The sequence below is a fragment of the Myxine glutinosa genome, chromosome 3, assembly GCF_964187855.1.
Source record: "Myxine glutinosa chromosome 3, kmMyxGlut1.1, whole genome shotgun sequence".
NCBI lineage: Eukaryota > Metazoa > Chordata > Myxini > Myxiniformes > Myxinidae > Myxine > Myxine glutinosa.
Window position 1 is genome coordinate 169,174,166 of NC_136263.1, and position 26,342 is coordinate 169,200,507.

Here is a 26,342-nt window from a genome sequence, read left to right on the forward strand (position 1 = left end):
TCTGATTTTGGTCACTTAAAAAGACAGGTGGCAAAAGTGGCCACATAGCGCAGGTGTAAATGCCAATTCGTGACATTTACGATTTTGGTCACTTAAAAAGACAGGTGGCAAAAGTTGCCACATAGCGCAGGTGAAAATGCCAATTCGTGACATTTACGATTTCGGTCACTTAAGACAGGTGGCAAAAGTGGCCACATAGCGCAGGAGAAAATGCCAATTCGCGACATTTACGATTTCGGTCACTTAAAAAGACGGGTCAAAAGTGGCCACAAAGTGCAGGTAAAATTGCCAATTCGTGCCAATTACGATTTCGGTCACTTAAGACAGGTGGCAAAAGTGGCGACATAGCACAGGTGAAAATGCCAATTCGTGTCAATTACGATTTCGCTGACTTAAGACAGGTGGCAAAAGTGGCCACATTGCGCAGGTGAAAATGCCAATTCGTGCCAATTACGATTTTAATCAATTAACAAGATGAGTGGCCAAAGTGGCCACATAGCGCAGGTGAAAATGCCAATTCGTGCCAATTACGATTTCGGTCACTTAAAAAGACAGGTGGCAAAAGTGGCCACATAGTGCAGGTGAAAATGCCAATTCGTGCCAATTCGTGTCAATTACGATTTCGGTCACTTAAGACGGGTGGCAAACGTGGCCACATAGTGAAGGTAAAAATGCCAATTTGTGCCAATTACGCTTTCGGTCATTTAAGACGGGTGGCAAAAGTGGCCACATAGTGCAGGTGAAAAATGCCAATTCGTGCCAATTACGATTTTGGTCACTTAAGACAGGTGGCAAAAGTGGCCACATAGCACAGGTGTACCTGCCAATTCGTGCCTTTTACGATTTCGGTCACTTAACAAAACAGGTTGCCAAAGTGGCCGTTTTTTTTGTCCAAAGGTGGCCAGTGGCGGGACGCGTTGTATTATTTATTTTAGTAGGTGTTGTGACGTCAGACGCTTGCGTCGCCTCAGACTGGGTGTAGCTCAAGTGTCAATGGTTGTGGTTACGGTGTGTGCACAGGCTCGGAATGCGTTCCTTTTGTGAGTAACACGGTCATAGTGCAGGTTCGCATGATCTTGTCTCGGTTTGTGTTCATCGCCTTTTTGGATGTTTTGTAATCACGCTCCATGACTCATGACCTGGACGTGGCTCGACACAGTTCATTCATTTTTAATATCTATTTGATTGTCTATTGTACATTACCTCGTCACTGAATATTTTTTAATTATAAATTTAGCCTTCACTATAATACCGATGTCATTGACACCAAAGTGCGTCTAAAATGAATGTCGGCCTTCTCTATACCCGATCCCAAGCGACAGTTAACGTGAAGAGGCTGCGAGGGCGCCTTGGTGACTAAGCCAATGACATCAGCGGGGGGTCTGGCCCGTCGACCAATCGCCGGCGAGGAGGCGTGGAAAAATTAACAACGCGCCTTTGCTATTGGTGGACGCCGCTATCGCAGCTGACGTCAGCCATATCGGCTCGGGTATAAGAGAGGGCAGGTGGAGGCCCCTTTGCAATCAGAGGCCGCTAGGCGGACTCGTATGGCAGGCTCGGTGAACCGGCGGCGGCCGGAGACCCGGTGCTGAGGAATAGACCGTGGGTGCGGTAGGTGAGAGGTGCTCGGGCCGCCAGTATGGTGCAGCAGCCGCACGGCGCCGAGAGCGGGGCGGGTGCGGAGCGGGATGCCCCGGCAGACTCGGAGGGCGTCGGTCTCGGCTCCGCGTTCACACCGAGTCCTGAGAGCGGTGCCGCCGGCGAGCCGGGCTGGTGCAAGACCGCGAGCGGGCACATCAAGCGACCCATGAACGCGTTCATGGTTTGGTCGCAGATCGAGCGGCGCAAGATCATGGAGCAATCGCCGGACATGCACAACGCCGAGATCTCCAAGCGGCTCGGGAAGCGCTGGAAGCAGCTCAAGGAGAGCGAGAAGGTTCCATTCATCCGCGAAGCAGAGCGACTGCGCCTCAAGCACATGGCCGATTACCCGGACTACAAATATCGGCCGCGGAAGAAAGCGAAGGGGCAGCAGCAGATCGCCAAAGGTGCCGACAGGTCGGACAACAAAGGCGCCGCCAGGAGCCCGAGCGCCAAGAAGAGCGGAGGGAAGAGCAAGTCGGGGAAGCCGGCCGGACTCGGAGCGCTACCTGGGAGGGCGCGGAGCGCTAAGCGCGGCAAGACTCACCTGCAGGGACCGGCGCGGGTGGGCGCGCGAACGGGTCCCGCGAGCCCGGCGCTCTCGAGCATGTCGAGCGAGGCCGCGGAGCGGGACGGTCCGTACGAGGAGCGCGTCGGCTCGGACTGCGAGGATCCTCCCGCGGAGGACGCGGAACGCGCCGCCTCCTGCGCGCTGTCTCCCGGCTCTTCGCGCTCGCTGTCCACCTCGACCATGTCGTCGAGCGACGACGAGATGCTCGACCTGGACCTGGATTTGGCCTCCAACGTGGACCTGGGCTCTCTGATCCTCGGGAATCTGGCGTCGAGCGCCGGCTTGGACCGGACCCGGACACGGTCAGCACGGGTAGCTCAGGCGGATCCCACTTCGAATTCCCGGACTACTGCACTCCCGAAGTGAGCGAGATGATCTCCGGAGAATGGATTGAGTCGAGCATCGCCAATCTCGTATTTACATACTGAACGAAACGCGACGACATCTCTGGGTATTATATACGGTCTCCCAAAAATAATATTAATAATAATAATAATAATAATAATAATAATAGTAATGAAATCACAAAGCGTTAAAAGCCTCGCTTTGCCAATGGAGATTGTTCGCTCGCTCTGCGGACTTTGGTGCCACTCCGTGCCATGTCCGCCACTCGGTCCTTACACTGACTCGGGGCGGGGTCAATGGAGTGGTGGTGGTGGTGGTGGTGGTGGTCGTTGTGGTGGACCCTACCCCCGACCTCCTCTCCTCCCCCAATGTACCCTTCCTTTTTACCCACAATGCCCCCACCAACGTCCTCGTAACAAATTCTCTCAGGAGCCAACAGATGGAGCTACGCTTGGGTGTTTTAAAGGCGCGAAGCCGACTCTGGATTCAGGACCAAAAAAAAAAAAAAGAGGAAGAAGAAAAACGAACCTTGTACTTGCTCACACACACCATAGGATGATGACGTCTCAACAGGAACTCGGTGTCATAACCTCGATTACCTGGTCGCTCTCACCAGGTCCCAGCACGCTGTTTGTCGTTAGACTTTTAGGACGAGTGCCGGCCTTGAGCCCCTAATTAGATAATGTCATTTTTGGTCGTGTGTGGCTAGTTAACCCGTTATACTCTGGTAATTTTTAAGGGCTAGGTAATCCGTTGCCTTTTTTTACGACCTTTGAACTTTTTTGTACTTTGAAGCATTCCTGAAGGTTTTTTGTAACGTCGCCGGTTTTTTGTGTACAATTTTGAACCTCCGTATACAAAATGGCGGTGACCGAAGAAGCCGCTGTTCATGTCTTTTTGGATAAATAAATAGATGGGGGGGGGGGGGGCAGGGAGATGGGGGTGGGGGGCAGTGAGTGTCACGACCAGGTGGACCACGCATCGTGACCTTTAGTCATTTTTCTACCCGATTTTTATTTTTCTGACTGTGTAAAGGCGTCATGTACAAAACATACTTGTATCATACTCTCCGTCCTGCTGTATTTATATCTAGCGTAGTGCGTGTACTAGTTATACTAGTTATGCTAGTTGCGATGTGCGTTTGGGTATAGCTCTACGCCGTGGTTTGCCGAACATTGTATCACTCCCCCTCTCCCGCTCCCCCCTGCCCCCCGTCCCCACTTGTAGTCTATCTGTGCAATACGTTAGACTGTTTTGTACCTTTGTAGAGCACTCGTGTACAAAGAACTCCATTTTGCTGCAATGTGTACGCATGTTCATTTTCTTCTTCTTCTCTATTCCTACTCTTCTTATTCCTTTTCCTCTTCAACCTCTGATTCCTCTTCTTTCTTTTCCTCTTCAACCTCTGATTCCTCTTCTTCCCCCTCTGCCCGCTCTTCTTCTTCCACCTCCTTCTTTTTGCTTCCTCTTTTTTATTCTTCTTTTTGCTTTTTCTTCTTCTTTAGTCCATGCTCACTGCCTGTTTTTTGTTGTTGTTGTTTTTTTTTTTTGTAGATAATTTATTTCCGAGTGAAATAAATCGGCTGGACCTGTCTACAATTTCTGGTGGTTGAGTGTAATGTTTGATTGGGGTTTGGGTTAGGGGTAGGGTGAAGACCCCAATGTTGCAGGTGTTCATTCTGTACCTCATGCAGGTGTTTATGGACAACCATCTCCAAAATGGATGTGCAAGTTTCTGTCCAAGCCCAGTGTCAGAGACCCTAATCTGCATATGGTGGGTCCGTTGTCGACCAAATGCCATGACCCAGATTTTGTTGGAGGGGAAGTAGAAGTACCCTACCTGTAACTAATAATGGATACTGGTTTGAAGGCAAAATAACATTGGTTGATGTTGACCTTGTGACCTGCTTTGCACGATATATTGATGTCTTGGCCAAGACGAGCAGCGATGCTGAGGTGTGGAAACTTCATTTAATTAGTAACGGGATTTGGAATGTGAAGATATAGGTGCACTGCACACCTGTATCTACATCTCTCGTGCTGCACGTACCTGCACCGTGAGATCCCAGCAAGTTGTCATGCGCCGTTGCGGACGCCCCCCCTTCGTTTTCGCTCACATGCTGACGTCATGCCTTGATTTGGGAATGACGTCATTTCAACGTGCGTGCCTGGTGGGAAACGTATCGTTCAAACTTAACTTTCTCGCATCCATGATTGTTAATGACGTCATAATGCTACGTTTACACTCGAGAGCTTGTCGCTCGGTTGGTTCGAGACGTTTCCACTGGTGCAGCGACCCGTGAGCAAGGTCGTACCGACCCGTGCAGCTTTCCACTCCCAAGATGCCATGTTTGTGTCGTCATCATGTCAAGTTCGATTCCCAGATTATGCGGAGTATCCCTTATACTATGAGGTCATCACACTCACCTTCGACTGATGACGTCATTTTACAAGGCAAGTGATCACGTTTCACATTCCTAATGGATCGTGTCGGCCGTGCATGCTCCCATAGTCAGTTACGTCATCGTCACGGAAAGATTTACACATGAAAATGAAACATCAATCAAATTTATTGAAATACTGGTGGTTTAGACCCCGCCCCCTCCCCCCACCACATCTCATACGCCACGCCCTTTTCTGTACGTCACCAACGGCACGCGACCAGCTGGATATTAAACTCGTGACAAGTTGCAAAACGAGGAGGAAAACAATCATTTTAATTTCCTCACTCACGGGGTGCTGCCATGACGTCACGTGAAAAGATGACGTCGTGCTTGTTCTTTTAGAATCACGGCTGTTCCAAGTAAAATTTAACATCAACAGAGGAACTCTTCATCCGAGGGAGGTCCATGTGAAGCACGTGATCACGTGATGTTTCAATTGTTGCTTTGTTTGTATTTGAGAACAAAAGGTTCAAAATAAAGGGATAACTGGTTATCTTGTACATGATGTGTTTGTTTTTACAAATTGTGTGCAATCTACAAATAGACATATATATATATATAATTAATTAATTATTCGTGTACAGAATGTACAATTTCCTCAGTTGGCGACAAACGATAAATAGATTGATATGAAATAACATAATATTCGGGAATTGTTTACTGTATTTGATAAATACTATTTAATTATTTCACCTCTACACCTGCCTGGTGTTAATAAAGCTTAATGAGGCACCCGGAGTCAATCCAGCATCCGGGCCTCACCCCTCGCTCCTCACCATTCAACTCCCTCTCTTTGCTCCTCACCACTTAACTCAAACTCCTCGTGCTTTCCCCTCGCTCCTCACCATTGAAGTCCCTCTCTTTGCTCCTCACCATTTAACTCCAACTCCTCGTGATCTCCCCTCACCAATCACCATTGAACTCCCACTCCTCGTACTCTACCCTCGCTCATCACCATTTACCTCCCTCTCTTTGCTCCTCACCATTTAACTCAAACTCCTCGTGCTTTCCCCTCGCTCCTCACCATTGAAGTCCCTCTCTTTGCTCCTCACCATTTAACTCAAACTCCTCGTCCTTTCCCCTCGCTCCTCGCCATTTAACTCCCTCTCCTCGCTCCTCACCAATCACCATTGAACTCTCGCTCCTCACAATTGAAGTCCCTCTCTTTGCTCCTCACCATTTAACTCCAACTCCTCGTGATTTCCTCTCGCTCCTCGCCATTTAACTCCCACTCCTCTTGATCTCCCCTCGCTTCTCACCATTCACCTCCCACTCTTCGTGCTTTGCCCTCGCGCCTCGCCATTTAAATCCCTCTCCTCGCTCCTCACCATTGAACTCCAACTCCTCGTGATCTCCCCTCGCTCCTCACCATTCAACTCCCACTCCTCTTGATCTCCCCTCGCTTCTCACCATTCAACTCCCACTCTTCGTGCTTTGCCCTCGCTCCTCGCCATTTAAATCCCTCGCCTCGCTCCTCACCATTGAACTCCAACTCCTCGTGATCTCCCCTCGCTCCTCACCATTCAACTCCCACACCTCGTGCTTTGCCCTCGCGCCTCGCCATTTAAATCCCTCTCCTCGCTCCTCACCATTGAACTCCAACTCCTCGTGATCTCCCCCTCGCTCCTCACCATTCAACTCCCACTCTTCGTGCTTTGCCCTCGCGCCTCGCCATTTAAATCCCTCGCCTCGCTCCTCACCATTGAACTCCAACTCCTCGTGATCTCCCCTCGCTCCTCACCATTCAACTCCCACTCCTCGTGCTTTCCCCTCGCTCCTCGCCATTTAACTTCCTCTCCTCGCTCTTCACCATTGAAATCTCGCTCCTCATGATCTCCCCTCGCTCCTCACCATTGAACTCTCGCTCCTCACCATTCAACTCCCACTCCTCGTGCTTTCCCCTCGCTCCTCGCCATTTAACTCCCTCTCCTCGCTCTTCACCATTGAACTCTCGCTCCTCGTGATCTCCCCTCGCTCTTCACCATTGAACTCTCGCTCCTCGTGATCTCCCCTCGCTCCTCACCATTCAACTCCCACTCCTCGTGCTTTCCCCTCGCTCCTCGCCATTTAACTCCCTCTCCTCGCTCCTCACCATTGAACTCCAACTCCTCGTGATCTCCCCTCGCTCCTCACCATTGAACTCTCGCTCCTCGTGCTTTCCCCTCGCCCCTCGCCATTTAACTCCCTCTCCTCGCTCTTCACCATTTAACTCCCTTTCCTCGCTCCTCACCATTCAACTCCTTCTCCTCGCTCCTCACCATTCAACTGCCTCTCCTCGTCCTCACCATTCAACTCCCTCTCCTCGTCCTCACCATTTAACTCCCTCTCCTCGTCCTCACCATTTAACTCCCTCTCCTCGTCCTCACCATTTAACTCCCTCACCTCGTCCTCACCATTTAAGTCCCTCTCCTTGTCCTCGCCATTCAACTGCCTCCCCTCGGCCTCACCATTCAACTCCCTCTCCTCGTCCTCACCATTTAACTCCCTCTGCTCGTCCTCACCATTTAACTCCCTCTCCTCATCCTCACCATTTAACTTCCTCTCCTCGTCCTCACCATTTAACTCCCTCACCTCGTCCTCACCATTTAAGTCCCTCTCCTCGCTCCTCACCATTTAACTCCCTCTCCTCGCTCCTCACCATTTAACTTTCTCCCCTCGCTCCTCACCATTTAACTCCCTCTCCTCGTCCTCACGATTCAACTCCCACTCCTCGTGCTCTCCCCTCGCTCCTCACCATTCAACTCCCACTCCTCGTGCTCTCCCCTCTCTTCTCACCATTTAACTCCCACTCTTCATTTTCTCCCCTCGCTCCTCACCATTTAAATCCCTTTATTTGCTCCTCATCATTTAACTCCAACTCCTTTTGCTCTCCCCTCGCTTCTCACCATTTAACTCTCACTCTTCGTGCCATCCCCTCGCTCCTCACCATTTAACTCTCACTCCTCGTGCTCTCCCCACCATTTAACTCCAACTCCTCGTGCTCTCCCCTCACTCTTCACCATTTAACTCCAACTCCTCGTGCTCTCCCCTTGCTCCTCACAATTTAACTCCCACTCCTCATGCTCTCCCCTCGCTCTTCACCATTTAACTCCCAATCCTCGTGCTATCCCCTCGCTCCACACCATAACATGGTACACTACAACACCATAAGATTGTACTCCATAACACCATAACACCAGAGCATGGTACAATGTTCTGGAGCGGGTTTGGAATCACAACACCAGGCTGCGGGCTTCCCGAGTTATGAAAACATTTCAACAATCTTCGCTTATTGCCCAAAGGTGTTTTTTTTTTATGCCGCCGCCCCCGAAGGTGGCTGGATGCATTATGTTTTAGTGTTGTCCGTCCGTCCTTCCGTCAGTTCGACTTCCTTCCTTACGGGCTAAACCTCGTTTTTCTCAGCAACCACATGTCTAATTGATATGAAATTTTCAGGGTAGGAATGACACCCACGAAGAATGTTATCACAATTGTGACGACATAGGTCACGTGGTATGACAGCCATCTTGGAATAAACGCAATATAAATAAAAAAATTATTTCTCGGAAACCGTTGAATGGAAACATTTTTAACTTGGCACATTGTCAAGTACTCCCAATGGGGAACAAAAGCCTGATAATGATGACATCATAGGTGAAGTGGTATACCAGCCAAAAATGTTATAATCGAATTCCTTATCTTTCTCTAATTCACCAAATGTCCGTCCGTCTGTCTGTCTGTCCATCCGTTGAAAGAATGCCAACCCCCCTCGCCGCCATCACGGTCGTCTCTCCAACTCACAATCCCACGAGATATGCGGAAAGGACGACCCAAAACCAATTATCTTCTTTTTGATTCGTATATAAACATCATTAAAAGTAAATAATGTCCTCGGCCAAAGTTCAAACGACATGAGTTTAATCTCTACATGACAGAATTCCACATTGCTATTTGGGCGGTGTATACGCCAACAGATCGCTGTCTCCATCGATCTTGACAAGGCCGTAACACCTATCGGCTCAAAATCCTTTTGACTGTTGACTTGGTAGTTTTTACAATGAAGGAAACATTAACAATGTTGTTAAAAGTTTATTTTGTGATTAATTTGTGATTGGAGATATGTTGTTTTGAATGAAAAAAGAGATATCGAGTTCAAGTGAATGACGACATGCCGTGATGGTTTCTACATTCTAAACGTGAACGTCGCGGATCGCCATATGCAGATTTGCCACGGATCCACAATTTAATTTGCTATATGTGAACGTACCCGTTTGTTTGGAACGGGTACGTTTTTCATGGAAGATGGAAGTCCTTCACGAACTTGCTGTCCATGTCTGACGTGCGACTGAAGGTGCTTGTTGTTGTTGTTTTTTTTGTTTTTTTGCATACAGAATCGAGGCTCGTGAAAAAGCTAACATTTATCACACAAACAAATCAAACAGACAAACAAAATATATAAAAAGAGAGAGCGGTAGACAAGATGTGGAGAGAAGGGGAAGCACACAAACACAACATTTGAGACAGGGACATCGGGAGATGTGTGGGAGGGGGAGGGCTTGGGGGGAGGAGGCGTAGGAAGGGGGGTGGGGTGGGAGAAGTATAAAACACAAGGACACCAAGGACTTCCAGGAAAGAAGTTGGTATTTAAAAAAAGTGGATTTGGGGTGAAATTAGCGGGGGTAGAAAAGATCACGGTTTTGGATGGGGGAAGATAAGAGATGGTGTGGAACAGCTGTTTTAAAGACCTGGAGGGAGGAGTGGGATTGAAGAGAGTGAGGGAGCTTTTTCCAGAGGTGGGAGAAAAGAGGAATGAAGGAGTGAAGGTGAGCAGAGAGTCTTGATTTTGGCAGTATAACAATAAGAGGGTTGCAGGCAGATCTTGTGCGACCTGTAGGAATATTTGGGGGGACAGAGCCCAGAGAGAGCTGGGGGGGGGGCAAGGCCGGAGAGGAGGCGGAAGAAGACGGAAAGACCACCAACCTGCCTGCGATGAGTGAGTGAAAGGCCCTCGGAGTTAGCTTCATCGCGGGAGATTCCAATGATTCTGAACGCTTTGGTTTCAACAGCGTGAAGACGAGCGTGGTGTGAGGCAGGAGCACCAGCCCAGAGGGGAGAGCAGTATTCCATTGAGCTGCGGATGAAAGCCTTGTATGTGGTGAGGAGCTCAGGTGTGCCAAGGAAGGACCGCACGACGGAGGATGCCCAGTCGGCGACTGGCTTTGGAGGCCAGATTTGAAATGTGGTTTTCCCAGGAAAGATCATGGCAGATAGTGAGACCCAAAAGCTTGAATGAAAGAACTTCTTGGAGAGGATTATTCAGAAAGTGGATGGGAGGATTGTCCAGTCGGTCTTTTCGGAGAGACATCGTAAGAGTGTGAGATTTGTCACGATTGAAAGACATGTTCCACTTGTTTGCCCAGTCTGTGATTTTGTCCAGGTCTGCAGAGAGTGAGGAGGCTGCAGACTGCTGATCTGAGGGATGAGGAATAGAGCGACAGAGAGTAGAGTCATCAGCAAAGAGATAGAGAGGGTTTTCAAGAGAGTCAGAGAGATCATTGATGAAGACCAGAAAAAGCACAGGGCCCAGAACACTGCTTTGGGGAACTCCAGCCTGAACAGGAAGAGGAGATGAGAGAACCCTATTCAGGGCCACACGTTGACTACGACTAGAGAGGAAGTCCGCCAGCCATGCGTGGAGATTTCCATGGATACCAATGGAGGAGGGTTTGGTGAGCAGAGTGGGGTGCCAGACCGTATTGAAGGCACGTGATATGTCAAGGGAGACAGCTCTAATTTCCTGTTTGGCATTGAGGACCTCCATCCATTGTTGAGAAAGCAGAAGCAGCATGTCCAAAGTAGAGTGACCTGGTCTGAAACCAAATTGATGATCAGTGATCAAGCCATTGGAGAAGACGAAAGATTTCATATCCGAAGCAATGATGGATTCCATGACTTTGCTGATAATTTGGAGAAGGCTGATTGGTCAGTAGTTGCTAGGATCTGTTTTTGCACAATTTTTGTGCAAAGCGGTGATGTTGGCTGATTTCCAAGCAGATGGCAGATGACCTTGAGCAAAAGAGAGAGTGAAGAGACCAGAGAGAGGGAGTGAAAGAGCGGAAGAACAGGATTTTAGGACCCGTGGGCTGATGCCGTCAGGTCGAGTTGCAGAATCAGAGTCGAGGGTTGACAGAAACTTTTCCACCTTGTCAGGAGGAAAGCACACAGAGTCCAGGAGCAGCTGGGTACGACTGGGTGCAGTGGGTACAGAGAAGGATGGGTTTGGGACACAAGATTTAGAGGCAAACACAGAGTTGAGGCATTCAGCTTTTTCACGTGCGGAGTCAGCTGTGTAGCCGTTTGAGGTGAGGGGGCGGGGGGTGGAGGGGGAACAAACACCAGAAACAGATTTGACCAGACGCCACCAGGATTTGGAAGAGGGAGACAGATAAGAGAGTTCGGTCTTGAGAACGGAGGGATATTGTTTTCTGGCTCTCCTGAGGGTGGAGACACACTTGCTTAGGGCTTTCTGAAAGGAAATGAGATTTCCTTCCGTTGGATTTGCTTTCCAGGAGACGAAATCAAGTTGTTTCTGGGCAACAGCCTCACCACAATATTCCATGTACAATGGACGGGAGGAAGGGTATGACAACTGAAGACGAGATGGATAAATCTGTGCATGAGAGAGAGAGCAATTTACTTTGGAAGAATTCCCAATATGAGTTGATGTCAGAGGCAGTAGAGATGGGAGACCAGTCCAGATGATTGATGGCTGCTTGAAGACCATGCCAGTTGGCCTGATTGAAATGCCAGACTCGTCGACGCTGAGGAGGCTCTCTGAGAATGGTCAGAGAGATGTCCACTTTAACAAGCACATGATCAGATGTGCCGATTGGAGCAGAAGAAGAGCCGCAGACATTTTCAGGGAAGTTAGTCATAACCAAGTCCAGAAGAGAAGATGCTCCGTTGACTGAGATCCGGGTCGGGAAATTGACAGATTGTGTCAGTCCCAGTGAGTCGCAGAAGTCCTTTGCTGAGGAGCCATGGCTGGTGAGAACAGTATTCACACCCAGCCAACTGGCATGGTGACAATTGAAATCACCACATATGAGGAAGAGAGAGTTGGGATGGGTCGATAGAAGTTGGTCCATATTATCAGACAGCGAGATGTAGATGGAGTCATCACTGTTTGGTGTACGGTACAACACACATATGAACAAAAGGTGGGAGCGAAGGGGAAGCCATAGCCAGAGGTATTCCTGGGGGTGAGGTGGAGAGAGGGCAGTGCAGGGCGATTGAGGAAGAGAGTTTTTTTATAAAGATAGCAACCCCACCTCCAGGACGAGACTCCGGTCTATCATACCGGAGGAGGGAGTAAACTGGGAGAGATACCAAGGAATCAGAGACATCATGAAGGAGGAAAGTTTCTGTTAAGCAGATCACGTCTGGTTTGTCAGAAGCAACCTGTATGGAGAGATCAGTCAAGTATGAGCGAAGGACCCGAATGTTTGAGGTCCATACCGTTAATGAAGAGGAAGGGGCAGCATCGGATACAGAACAGGGGGGGGGGGAGGGGAGGAAGAGGTAGGGAGAGCTTTTGAAGGTGTGTCAGAGATTTCAGAATAGCTTGGAGAAAGGGAAGGATGGGGTGGACAAAAGGTTTGATGGTGATTGGGTGAGTCACAGTGAGGTGTTATTTGAGGAGGGGGAAGAGCAAGGCAGAAGGTTTGGGGAGATGGAGGTGAGAGTTGGAAGGGGGAAGAAGCGGGGAGGACGCTTTGAGTAGGAGGAGTGAGAGGGGAGTCTAGGAGGGGAGGGGCGAGGGAGAGTCTCGGAGAGGAGGGGTGTGGGGGGAGTTTAGGAGGGAAGGGGCAAGGGGGGAGATTTGAAAGGGATGGGTGATGGGAAGGATTTGGAGAGGAGGGGCAACGGGGAAGATTTGAATGGGAGGGGTGATGGGGAAGATTTGGAGGGGAGGGGCAAGGGGGAAGATTTGAAAGAGATGGGTGATGTGGAAGATTTGGAGGGGAGGGGTGATGGGGAAGTTTTGGAGGGGAGGGGTGATGGGGAAGATTTGGAGGTTAGGGGTGAGATTGGATTTTAGAAAGTGTACGATTAATGGGAAATGAACATTTATTGCAAAATGAGTTTCTTGTGACCTTCGAGTCAAAAATACGTTTGAGGACGCTGGAGGAGGGGTGGATTGCAGGAGAGTTTCGGGAATGTAGAAAAGAGGAACTGTAAGAGATGGAATTTTATTTTGGAATGAATAGATTTGGTGAGCAAGTCGAAAGCATCCTTTTATAGAAGAAGAAGAAAAAGGTGTTATAATATACGACAGAATACAGTACTTCAGGGGAAATTTCAAACATTTTTAAATTGAGCAGTGAAAACTATCTGGGGAAATGGAAAATGGAAATGGGGTTTTTCACGTGATCGTGTGATCGAAGAACGAACGAACAAATAAGAACAACAAATAAACGAATAAGAACAACGAATAAGAACAGAGAAGGAAAAAAAAATTGTTTTTTTTTGTTTTTTTGAGATGAGATTTTAAACAAGGAAGTATGGGGTGAAAGACTGGGACAAAAACAGAGAACGAAAGTAATTGCAGCACAATCGACGGACCGCTGTGAGAAAAACAAAGCCTCTAGGTCGGACACGGTCGCCTACTAGGCCTCAAAAGATGTGACACGAATTAACCGACGACTTTGTATGCAGGTATGAAAAATTAACACCGAGAATATTACGAAGGACACACTATAGGTACACTCACCGAAAGATAAATACAGTTTCGACAAAAACACAATTGTGAAAAATTACTTAACTTCGAAAGCGTGAGCGCATGGACAGCTTCGAAAAGACGTGACCTTGCCGACTATTCCTGTGCTACAGGAATGTGGAATTTATTGGTTTCATGCTTTAGCATTTGCCGCATCTGCATTGCCTGCTTGCTTCTGGCCTCCCACCCGTGCATAGCACGGGTATCTCACTAGTCCTAAAAATCTGAAATTACATGCACCTGATCTATGACCCATTTGTATTGGAATATTAAATTATGACATTATAGGTCACATGGTTTGGCAGCCATATTGGATTTTACTTTAAACCTTATAATCTTCATCTTCAAACATCTTCTCCCAAACCACCAAATCGATTGACTCAACTTTACATGTGTCATTGACTAGGCATGGCGATTAAACGTTTATCACGAAAACATCATTGGTCGCATGGTGTGGCAGCCATATTGGATTTAGGGAAAATATTTAATAATTATATCTTTGAAACCACTTACTCTATCGATGCGAAATTTTACAAATATCATCTAGCACCACTGTTGCATATAGTTTGAAAATGATGATGGTATAGGTCACGTGGTTTGGCAGCCATCTTGGATAGAACAAGAATCACGCCGAGGTCCCCCGTCATTGAAGTGATGAGTTGACAAAGTGGAAGACGCAAGGCGGCCATCTTGGATTTTGACGTGGCGACCCAATTTTCAATAGCGTTCTCCCTTATGGCTGGATAGACCCACACACCAGATTAGAAGTTGGTACTTCGCTTATTTTTCAAGATATTCTGCTCACAAGGTTCAGACATACATGGCGGCGGCCATCTTGGATTTTGACGTGGCGACCCAATTTTCAAAATCCTTCTCCCTTATGGCTGGATAGACCCACACACCAGATTAGAAGTTGGTACTTCGCTTATTTTTCAAGATATTCTGCTCACAATGTTCAGACATACATGGCGGCGGGCATCTTGGATTTTGACGTGGCGACCCAATTTTCAATAGCTTTCTTCCTTATGTGTAGATACACCGACACACCAGATTAGAAGTTAGTAGTTCATTTATTTTTCAAGATATTTCGCTCACAAAGTTCAGACATATATATGGTGGCGGCCATATTGGATTTTGACGTGGCAACCCAATTTTAAATAGCGTTCTTCGTTGTGCCTAGGTACACCAACACACCAGATTAGAAGTTGGTACTTCGCTTATTTTTTCAAGATATTCTGCTCACAAGGTTGAGACATACTTGGCGTCGGCCATCTTGGATTTTGACGTGGCGATCCAATTTTCAATAGCTGTCTTCCTTATGCCTAGATACACCCACACACCAGATTAGAAGTTAGTAGTTCGTTTATTTTTCAAGATATTTCGCTCACAAGGTTCAGACATACATGGCGTCAGACATACATGGCGGCGGCCATCTTGAATTTTGACGTGGCGATCCAATTTTCAATAGCGTTCTTCCTTATGCCTAGATACAACCACACACCAGATTAGAAGTTGGTACTTCGCTTATTTTTCAAGATATTCCGCTCACAATTTCAGACATACATGGCGTCAGACATACATGGCGGCGGACATCTTGGATTTTGACGTGGGTTGCACCCACACACCTAATTAGAATTCGGTCCTTCGCTTACGCACGCACGGACGCACGCACGGACGCATGCACGCACGGACGCACGCACACACGGGCGGAGGGGAAAACCATAGTCCCCCTTTCGCTCCGCGTTGCGACGGGGGACAAAAACGAACCTTATCGGATCCACACAAAACTTCATAAATGTGGTCCCCGACACATACATATGCGGAGCGTACATTTTTCATGTCATATGTCACGCGGTATGGCAGCCATATTAGCTTGAAAACCGATATTTAAAAAAAGTCCCTTCTCTGAAACCGCTTCAGCAATCGATGTAAAACCTGTCATGGCTGGTGAAAATGTGATACTTGAAAACAGCTGAAGGGATTTAAATCAAACCTGTTTATTTTTAGGACAGTAAATGAGGGCATCTACCCGTTGTGGGACGATGTGGAGGCATATTGGTGACGCAGTCGCATTGCTTATTTTGCTTTACAAAAGAAATATATATATTTAATTATTTTCCTCTTGGTGCGGCTGCCGATCCGTGTGACGCGTTCAGGACTCCTCGCACTGTTCGTGCTCCTGGGAGAGTCTGGATGCTAATTGGCCTCCAGCGGCGATGATAATTATACACATATTCCGCTGCACCGACCGATTACCGCGTTACACGGAGAAAAAAAACATCTCCCAGCAAACACCTCATTGTTAAAACATCGTACCAACTTTCAACTCGGAAAAGTTTCACCAAAACTCCAGCTTCCCCTGTGACGTATCGTTACAACTTTTGTGTCGTATTTACGATACGGTACAGATAACGACCCCGAGTCGTGTACACATTCCGTGCAGGTACGAGCCAGGTCAAACAGGTTGGCTTCTCTTTGTCTTTGATTAATATTCATCTCGTTTAATTACAGTGATTTCCAAACAGGTGAACCCTTCACTCAGGTGAACCCTTCGCTCAAAATCACTGAGTTCGGGATAGCCGTGCAATATATGGACGAGAATAGGGGTGTGGGGTGGGGGGGTACAAGAGTATGGTGTTTGGGGGGGAGGTGGGTAGTTGTTGGTAGTTGTGTGTGTGCGCGCGAGGGGGTCGCGGGGCGAGCCAGCGTTGCCATGGGAACGCTTTGAGGCGCCTTGGATGCTCGCCCGGCGTACGGACGCGCCCAACGCGGGGACTGCCCGGACGATCCGCTCGATCAAACATCGACAAAGTTCGACCGCCGGACCGAGTTGAGAAGTTGCACGAGTCGCTTTCAGGACGCCGCCAATGGCGGGACTCGGCGAGTTTACGTTGGGTTTCCGGAACTCCGCGCGCCCCTTGTCCCGTCGCAACGTCTTTGTTCTTATGGAGCGGGTGTGGCGTACGAGGCATGAGCGCTCGCACACCGTGAAGTCGTCTCTCCAACGTGTTCGACACCGAGAGCTTCGTGGAAAACGACACAGGAACCATGAAGCTGAGAAATTGCCGAGGAGATGCCGACCCCGGGTAAGTGTGTCCTTTTTGGTTTCTATTTCGCGCGTTTTCTTTTCCCGGGGAAAACCAAAACCGCACGTTTTGTTCAACTGTTCTCAATCCTGTTGATGTTCAATTTTCTTAGTGTTCTGATGCAGGATGGCAGATACAATATATTAATTACCAAATATAAAGATGAACCAACTTTAATTGTACTTGGGACGGTGAAGTTGTGGGGAAGTTGTGAAAGTGCGCCCTGTAGTGTCCCCTTCCCCCTTCCTCCTCCCCTTGAACCGCTGATTAACCGTTCTGTTTCCTTGCAATCAATTCGTGAGGATGATGCAATGGCCCTTCCTTTGGAGCTTCTGGGAGGTGCTCGGACCTGGTTCGTTGTCTCGTGGTTTAGTTATCTGGTATCAAACTTTGGGGTAACGTCCTCAAAACGTGACAATGGGTTGGGCTCCTTTTTTGTGGTGAGGAGGTGGAATGAAATGCAGATTTATATGCATAAATATATACGGTATTTATATATATATATATATATATACAGTCACGTGAAAAAGTGAGTACACCCCATGTAAAGTTTTGACTTTTTCAACATATTTTAACATACAGCTATTTGATCTTCATTTCAACAATATTGATAGATAAAGGTGATACAATATAACAAATATCAAGAAACATTTACATTTTGTAGTCCATTGTATAACTTAAATAAACATAAATGCTAATTTCGCATGTGGAAAAAGTAAGTACACCCCTACATTTATCACCACTTCAAATACCTGAAATTAGAATCAGGTGCACCAGCTCAGGTGCAAATGATTAGAACATCGTTAGAGAGGATCTTGGAGGAACCTGTCTTATTTAAACCTCAGACATTTAGTTTGATTTGCTCTTTGTTGTTGAAGTGTGCAGCATCACCATGCCGAGATCAAAAGAGCTATCTGAGGCCTTCAGAAAGAAGGTTATACAGGAGATACCTACGAGTCTGGGAACGGATTTTAAAAGATCTCCAAACAATTTGAAATCAATCAATCGACTGTCCGGAAGATCATCTACAAGTGGAGAAGATTCCAAACAACTGCCAACTTGTTCAGGCCAGGCCGCCCCAGCAAGTTCAGCCCAAGAGCAGACCCAAGATGCTGAAAGAAGTCTCTAAGAACCCCAGAATGTCATCACGGGACCTACAGGTAGCTCTTGCCACTGTTGATGTCAAAGTGAACGAGTCTACCATTAGAAAGAGGCTGCACAAATTTGATCTACATGGGAGGTGTGCCAGGAGGAAACCTTTGCTGTCCAGAAAGAACATCAGGGCAAGACTAAAGTTTGCCAATGAACACCTTGGCAAAGACCAGCACTTCTGGAACAATGTGCTCTGGACAGATGAGTCAAAGGTAGAGCTATTTGGCCACAGTACCAGAAGACATATTTGGCGAAAACCAAAGACAGCATTTGACCACAAGAACCTGATACCAACTGTAAAGCATGGTGGTGGAAATATTAAGGTTTGGGGCAGCTTTGCTGCATCAGGGCCTGGGCAGCTCACCATCATAGAATCCACTATGAATTCTTCATTGTACCAGAGGGTGGTTGAGGATAATGTGAGGCCATCTGTCAGAAAGTTGAAGCTCAACCGAGGGTGGACCTTGCAACATGACAACGACCCTAAACATACCAGTAAATCCACCAAGGAATGGCTGAAAAGAAAGAAATGGAGGGTTCTGGAATGGCCAAGTCAAAGCCCGGATCTAAATCCCATCGAGATGTTGTCGGAGGATTTGAGACGAGCTGTGCATGCAAGAAACCCCTCAAACATCGCACAGCTGAAATAATTCTGCATGGAGGAGTGGGCAAATATTTCTCCCAGTCGATGTCAGAGACTGGTAGACAGTTATAAGAAACGCCTACTTGAGATTGTTTCTGCCAAAGGGGGCAATACCACCTATTAGAGCCAAGGGTGTACTTACTTTTTCCACATGCGAAATTTGCATTTATGTTTATCTAAATTATACAATGGACTACAAAATGTAAATGTTTCATGATATTTGTTATATTATATCACATTTATCTGTCAATATTGTTGAAATGAAGATCAAATAGCTGTATGTTGAAATATGTTGAAAAGGTCAAAACTTTACATGGGGTGTACTTACTTTTTCACGTGACTGTATATATATATATATATATAGAAAGAAGGTTATATATATATATATATATATATATATATATATATATATATATATATATATATATATTTATATATATATATATATATATATATATATATATATATATATATATATATATTTATATATTTATATATATATATATATATATATATATATAATATATATATATTTATATATATATATATATATATTTATATATTTATATATATATATATATATATATATATATATAATATATATATATTTATATATATATATATATATATATATATATATATTTATATATATATATATATATATATATATATATATATATATAATATATATATATTTATATATATATATATATATATATATATATATATATTTATATATATATATATATATATATATATATATATATATATATATATATATACGTATATATATATATATATATATATATATATATATATATATATATATATATATATATATATATATATATATACGTATATATATATATATATATACATATATATATATATATATATATGTGTATATACATACATATATATATATATATATATATATATATATATATATATATATATATATATATATATATATATACATACATACATACATATATATATATATATATATATATATATATATATATATATATATATATATATATATGGTATATATATATATATATATATATATATGTATACACACTTCTCTATATATTACTATAACTTTTTTAAGGGCACCAACTGTCGTCCCACAATTTTGTGGTGGCGGTTGGAAACAGTTTTTGGGAACTTCGGAAATATTTCAGGATCCTGCTGGCCAGGCATTTTGTTCCTGACTGAAGGTGATTGGTGATTTGGGAATGAATTTGTAATTACCCTCGCCAGAGGAGAGGGTATTGCATTTGAGTCTGTTTGTTTGTTTGTTTGTCCACACATAATAAATTTGATTTTCTCTGCAACCGTTGGTCCGATTGACAGGAAATTTTCACCATCGGTTTCACCCAGGCTGCAACTCCACCTGCAGAATATTTTAATGATAATTATGACGTCATAGGTCACGTGGTTCGGCCGCCATCTTGGAAGAATCAAAAAACTTTACACCTCTATATCTCGGAAAGCGCTGAATTGAAAAAATTGAGACATGGCTCATTGCAAAGAACTCTCCATGGGGAATAAAATATGTTAATGATGATGTTATAGGTGCCTCCATTATGACGTCCTAATTCGACAAGTACAAAACTTCATCCGATCAAGATGAAATTTCTTGAGCGCCATGTCGGCATAAACTGGCGGAGAAAAAAATAATAATGATGACGTCATCTGTCACGTGGTTCGGCCGCCATCTTGGAAAAACCGAAAAACTTTTCACCTCTATATCTCCGAAAGCGCTGAATAGAGAAAATTGAGACATGGCTCATTGCAAAGACTCTCCATGGGGAATATATGTTAATGATGATGTTATGGGTGCCCCCATTATGACATCATAATTCGACAAATACAAAACTTCATCTGATCAAGATGAAATTTCTTGAGCATAATCTCGGAACAAATTTGTTTAGAAAAAAAAATGATGACGTCATCGGTCACGTGGTTCGACCGCCATATTTGTTTTAACACAAAAGCCTTTAAAAAAAACACTGAAAATACATCCTGGCGAGGGTTTGCAATCTCTGATTGCTCTTTTCTTGTTTGTTCTGCAGTGTGTGTAATAACTCACCTATACTCTTCACGAAAGACAAAATGAGATTTTAACGTCCACAAATGACCAGTGAGTGCTGGCAGACAGATCATCGGGCTTAACGGCTATAAGATGAATGGTACACACGTTGATGCCTCACCCTGCACGTTGGTGCAACACCAGGGTGACAATATATAGCTGGATCAAGATTCCAACCCAGGCGAGACAGCTCAGACGTGAGTGTGCATACCTCGAGTCTATTGTACCCTCTATGTATATGTGTATGTGTATGTGTATGTGTATGTGCATATGTACATGTACATGTATGTGCATATGTTTATGTATATGTATGTGTATGTGTATGTGTATGTGCATATGTATATGTATGGCTTGATCTCTGATGGCTTGATCTCTGATCATCAATTTGGTTTCAGACCTGGTCACTCTACTCTGGACATGCTGCTTCTACTTTCTCAACAATGTATGGAGGTCCTCAATGCCAAACAGGAAATTAGAGCAGTCTCCCTTGACATATCACGTGCCTTCGATACGGTCTGGCACCTCGCTCTGCTCACCAAACTCTCCTCCTTTGGTATCCATGGAAATCTCCATGCATTTGCTGGCGGACTTCCTCTCTAGTCGTAGTCAACGTGTGGCCCTGAATGGGTTTCTCTCATCTCCTCTTCCTGTTCAGGCTGGAGTTCCCCAAGGCAGTGTTCTGGGCCCTGTGCTTTTTCTGGTCTTCATCAATGAACTCTCTGACTCTCTTGAAAATCCTCTCTATCTCTTTGCTGATGACTGTACTCTCTGTCGCTCCCTCCTCATCCCTCAGATCGGCAGTCTGCAGCCTCCTCACTCTCTGCAGACCTGGACAAAATCACAGACTGGGCAAACAAGTGGAACATGTCTTTCAATTCTGACAAATCTCACACTCTTACGATGTCTCTCCGAAAAGACCCACTGGACAACCCTGCCATCCACTTTCTGAATAATCCTCTCCAAGAAGTTCTGTCACTCAAGCTTTTGGGTCTCACTATCTGCCATGATCTTTCATGGGAAAACCACATTTCAAATCTGGCCTCCAAAGCCAGTCGCCGACTGGGCATTCTCCGTCGTGCGAAGTCCTTCCTTGGCACACCTGAGCTCCTCACCACATACAAGGCTTTCATCCACAGCTCAATGGAATACTGCTCTCCCCTCTGGGCTGGTGCTCCTGCCTCACACCTAGCTCGTCTTCACGCTGTTGAAACCAAAGCGTTCAGAATCATTGGAATCTCCCGCGATGAAGCTAACTCCAAGGGCCTTTCACTCACTCACCGCAGGCAGGTTGGTGGTCTTTCCGTCTTCTACCGACTCCTCTCTGGCCTTGCCCCCCCAGCTCTCTCTGAGCTCTGTCCCCCATATATTCCTACAGAAGGCACAAGATCTGCCTGCAACCCTCTTATGGTTAAACTGCCAAAATCAAGACTCTCTGCTCACCTTCACTCCTTCATTCATCTTTTCTCCCGCCTCTGGAACAAACTCCCTCACTTTCTTCAATCCCACTCCACCCTCCAGGTCTTTAAAACAGCTGTTCACCACCATTTCTTATCTTCCCCAATCCAAAACCTTGATCTTTTCTACTCCCGCTAATTTCACCCCAAATCCACTTTTTTGAAATACCAACTTCTGTCCTGGAATTCCTTGGTGTCCTTGTGTTTTATACTTCTCCCACCCCCCCCCCCCCCTTCCCACGCGTCCTCCTCCCAAGCCCCCTCCCTCCCACACATCTCCCTGCTCTCAAATGTTGTGTTTGTGTGCTTCCCCTTCTCTCCCCATCTTGTCTTCCGCTCCCTCTTTATATATATTTTCTTTGTCTCGTTGATTTGTTTGTGAAACAAATGTTAGCTCATTCACGAGCCTCGATTCAGTATACAAAAAAAATAAAAAAAAAATAATGTGTTTATGTATGTGTCTATGTCTCAGACTCTCAAGTGGAAGATCTCTGAAATTTATTTTGGTTTGTCAATTATTTTTCCTTCTTTTCAATCAAACACTGAAAGAGGATCTTCTTCAGCATCTTGCACCTGAGACAAAATGATATTGGTAGACAACGTGTGGACAAATCAGACGTGTATGACAAATGGTCAGGGTTTTCCACACATCGTCGTCTATCCAGCTCGTCCAAGAGCCAGAACCTCAACGACTCCTTCACGAAGCACCAGACAGCTCCTCCGTGAGCCTCGTCCTTCCTCGCTGAGAATACGGTGCTGCAACGAGCCCTCCAACAGAATTACGTCACCAATCGAAGAAACGTAATTTACACTGTAAAGTAAATTTTCACTTCGTTCCACCAAAGTTTTTAAAAGAACCCGATGGATGGATCCATCGATGTTTCAGTTGACCTTCTCCAGAATGGTTCTCCTGAATCGTGACGTCATATATAATACGGAGGGGGGGCTTTCCAGCAATTTTGCTCATGATGTCATCTGGACCACGTCCTCACTCTAGATCCATAAAGACCGAGGAAAGCACCTTGTTTAATGCTTCACCTCCCGCCTTGGGCCGACTTGTCATTAACGGTTTAGCGCTGGGAACAGTCGGCGCCATTACCCTTATTAATTATCCACCTGCAGGTGGTTTTTCTTGGCAATGCTCATTTCCGGTGCTCACCTATTTCTCTTCACTCGCACACAATAAGTGGATGTTTTGTCATTTTTTGTTTGCCCTCTTCTTTTTTTTCTTTCTTTCTTTGGAACCACATCAACGTTCTGTTGTGACGTTTCTGGCTTTATTACCAAACGATCAGGTGCTTGTTTCCAAGACCTCCAAACACCGTCACGAGGAAGTGCACGGGCGGCCGTGTCCCACCTGCTTGCTGTGTATCAGGTGTTGCTCAGTTGTACCTTCCCTTCTAGCCCATCTCTTAGATGTCTGACTGTGACTGATATTGATGACTGGGATCGTGAAGGTGGATGGATGGAAGGTAATCAATCGACATCATGATTTTCATCTTTAAAAAAATATATAAATAATAATTTTTTTACCTGAACATTATTATTTACTCTTTTACCTGACGATTGCGTCACACAAATGAATGAACCGTGAAGCAATGTTCTTCGGTAGTAATTGCTTGGACATGATGATAAAATTAAAATGAAAGTAGCGACACGTGGTGTGTGCTTGTTAATAAAAAACAAAAAGTTGCAGCAGACTGTCAAAGGTATGTTTTTCTTTTTATATGTTTGATTAATAAAAAGTTAGAGGAGTGAACTGTGTGTAATATTCACGTGCCCGAGCGGTATTTAACCGGTCAAGTTATTGCGCTGGTGAAGACGACCGCGAGTGACGTCATTACAGGTGGGGATGTTATTAGTTTTAGAAATGTCTGTTTGGGTGAGGATTGCGCTGATAGGTCACCAAACCAAACCACCAGCACCCAGCCCCACCAAACCGCCCAGCCCCACCAAACCACCAGCATCATCAAACCGCCCAGCAGCACCAAAACGCCAGCATCATCAAACCGCCCAGCACCACCAAACCACCAGCATCATCAAACCGCCCAGCAGCACCAAAACGCCCAGCCCCACCAAACCGCCAGCATCATCAAACCGCCCAGCACCACCAAACCACCAGCATCATCAAACCGCCCAGCACCACCAAACCACCAGCATCATCAAACCGCCCAGCAGCACCAAACCGCCCAGCCCCACCAAACCGCCAGCATCATCAAACCGCCCAGCCCCACCAAACCACCAGCATCATCAAACCGCCCAGCAGCACCAAACCGCCCAGCCCCACCAAACCACCAGCATCATCAAACCGCCCAGCACCACCAAACCGCCCAGCACCAGCAAACCACCAGCATCATCAAACCGCCCAGCAGCACCAAACCGCCCAGCACCACCAAACCACCAGCATCATCAAACCGCCCAGCAGCACCAAACCGCCCAGCCCCACCAAACCGCCAGCATCATCAAACCGCCCAGCCCCACCAAACCACCAGCATCATCAAACCGCCCAGCACCACCAAACCGCCCAGCACCACCAAACCGCCCAGCATGACCAAACCGCCCAGCATGACCAAACCACACAGCATGACCAAACCACACAGCACCACGAAATCACCAAACCACACAGCATCACCAAACCACCCAGCACCACGAAATCACCAGCATCACCAAACCACCCAGCACCACCAAACCACCCAGCACCACGAAATCACCAGCATCACAAAACCACTCAGCACCACCAAACCACCCAGCACTACGAAATCCCCAGCATTACCAAACCACACAGCATCACCAAACCACCCAGCACCACGAAATGACCAGCATCACCAAACCACCCAGCACCACGAAATCACCAGCATCACCAAACCACTCAGCACCACCAAACCACACAGCACCACGAAATCACCGCAATCCCCAAACCACACAGCATCACCAAACCGCCCAGCACCATCAAACCACCAGCATCACCAAACCACTCAGCATCAAGAAACCACACAGCACCACGAAATCACCAGCATCACCAAACCATTCAGCACCACCAAACCACCAGCATCACCAAACCACTCAGCATCAAGAAACCACACAGCACCACGAAATCACCAGCATCACCAAACCACTCAGCACCACCAAACCACACAGCACCACGAAATCACCAGCATAACCAAACCGCACAGCACCACCAAACCACCCAGCACCACGAAATCACCAGCATCACCAAACCACACAGCATCACCAAACCACCCAGCACCACGAAATCACCAGCATCACCAAACCGCACAGCACCACCAAACCACCAGCATCACCAAACCACTCAGCATCAAGAAACCACACAGCACCACGAAATCACCAGCATCACCAAACCACTCAGCACCACCAAACCGCACAGCACCACCAAACCACCAGCATCACCAAACCACTCAGCATCAAGAAACCACCCAGCACCACGAAATCACCAGCATCACCAAACCACTCAGCACCACCAAACCACACAGCACCACGAAATCACCAGCATCCCCAAACCACACAGCATCACCAAACCACCCAGCACCACGAAATCACCAGCATCACCAAACCGCACAGCACCACGAAATCACCAGCATCCCCAAACCACACAGCATCACCAAACCACCCAGCACCACGAAATCACCAGCATCACCAAACCGCACAGCACCACAAAACCACCAGCATCACCAAACCACTCAGCACCACCAAACCACACAGCACCACGAAATCACCAGCATCCCCAAACCACACAGCATCACCAAACCACCCAGCACCACGAAATCACCAGCATCACCAAACCGCACAGCACCACCAAACCACCAGCATCACCAAACCACTCAGCATCAAGAAACCACCCAGCACCACCAAACTAATCAGCCTCACCAAACTGCTCACCCTCACCAAACTGCTCAGCCTCACCAAACAACCAGCACCATGAAACCACCCAGCACCACCAAACAACACAGCATTACCAATCTACTCAGCATCACCAAACTGTGCTGCATCACCGAACCGTCCAGTATCACCAAACAGGGCAGTATCACCAAACTGTGCTGAAACACCAAACTGTGCTGAAACACCAAACTTTGCAGCATCACCAAACTGTCCAGGATCACCAAACGTGCAGCATCACCTAAATGTGCAGCAT

At 46.4% G+C, this 26,342-nt stretch overlaps 2 protein-coding genes across 3 annotated transcripts in view; both read left to right on the forward strand.

Moving 5' to 3' along the window:
• The first annotated feature begins 1,514 nt into the window (after positions 1-1,514).
• On the forward strand, positions 1,515-4,158 carry LOC137423068 (transcription factor SOX-11-like). The gene is given in 2 exon segments (XM_068109854.2): positions 1,515-2,491; positions 2,494-4,158. Coding segments are annotated over 2 exon segments (999 nt in total). The 5' UTR covers positions 1,515-1,639; the 3' UTR covers positions 2,641-4,158.
• Positions 4,159-16,602: 12,444 nt separating this feature from the next.
• The window catches only part of LOC137423927 (uncharacterized), a 398,662-nt gene continuing 388,922 nt past the window's right edge, over positions 16,603-26,342 (forward strand). For both annotated transcript variants that reach the window (XM_078774727.1, XM_078774728.1), the window contains exon 1: positions 16,603-16,845. In XM_078774727.1, coding sequence (XP_078630853.1) covers positions 16,627-16,845 — 219 coding nt within the window. In that variant the 5' untranslated portion in view covers positions 16,603-16,626. The remainder of the gene's footprint in view (positions 16,846-26,342) is intronic.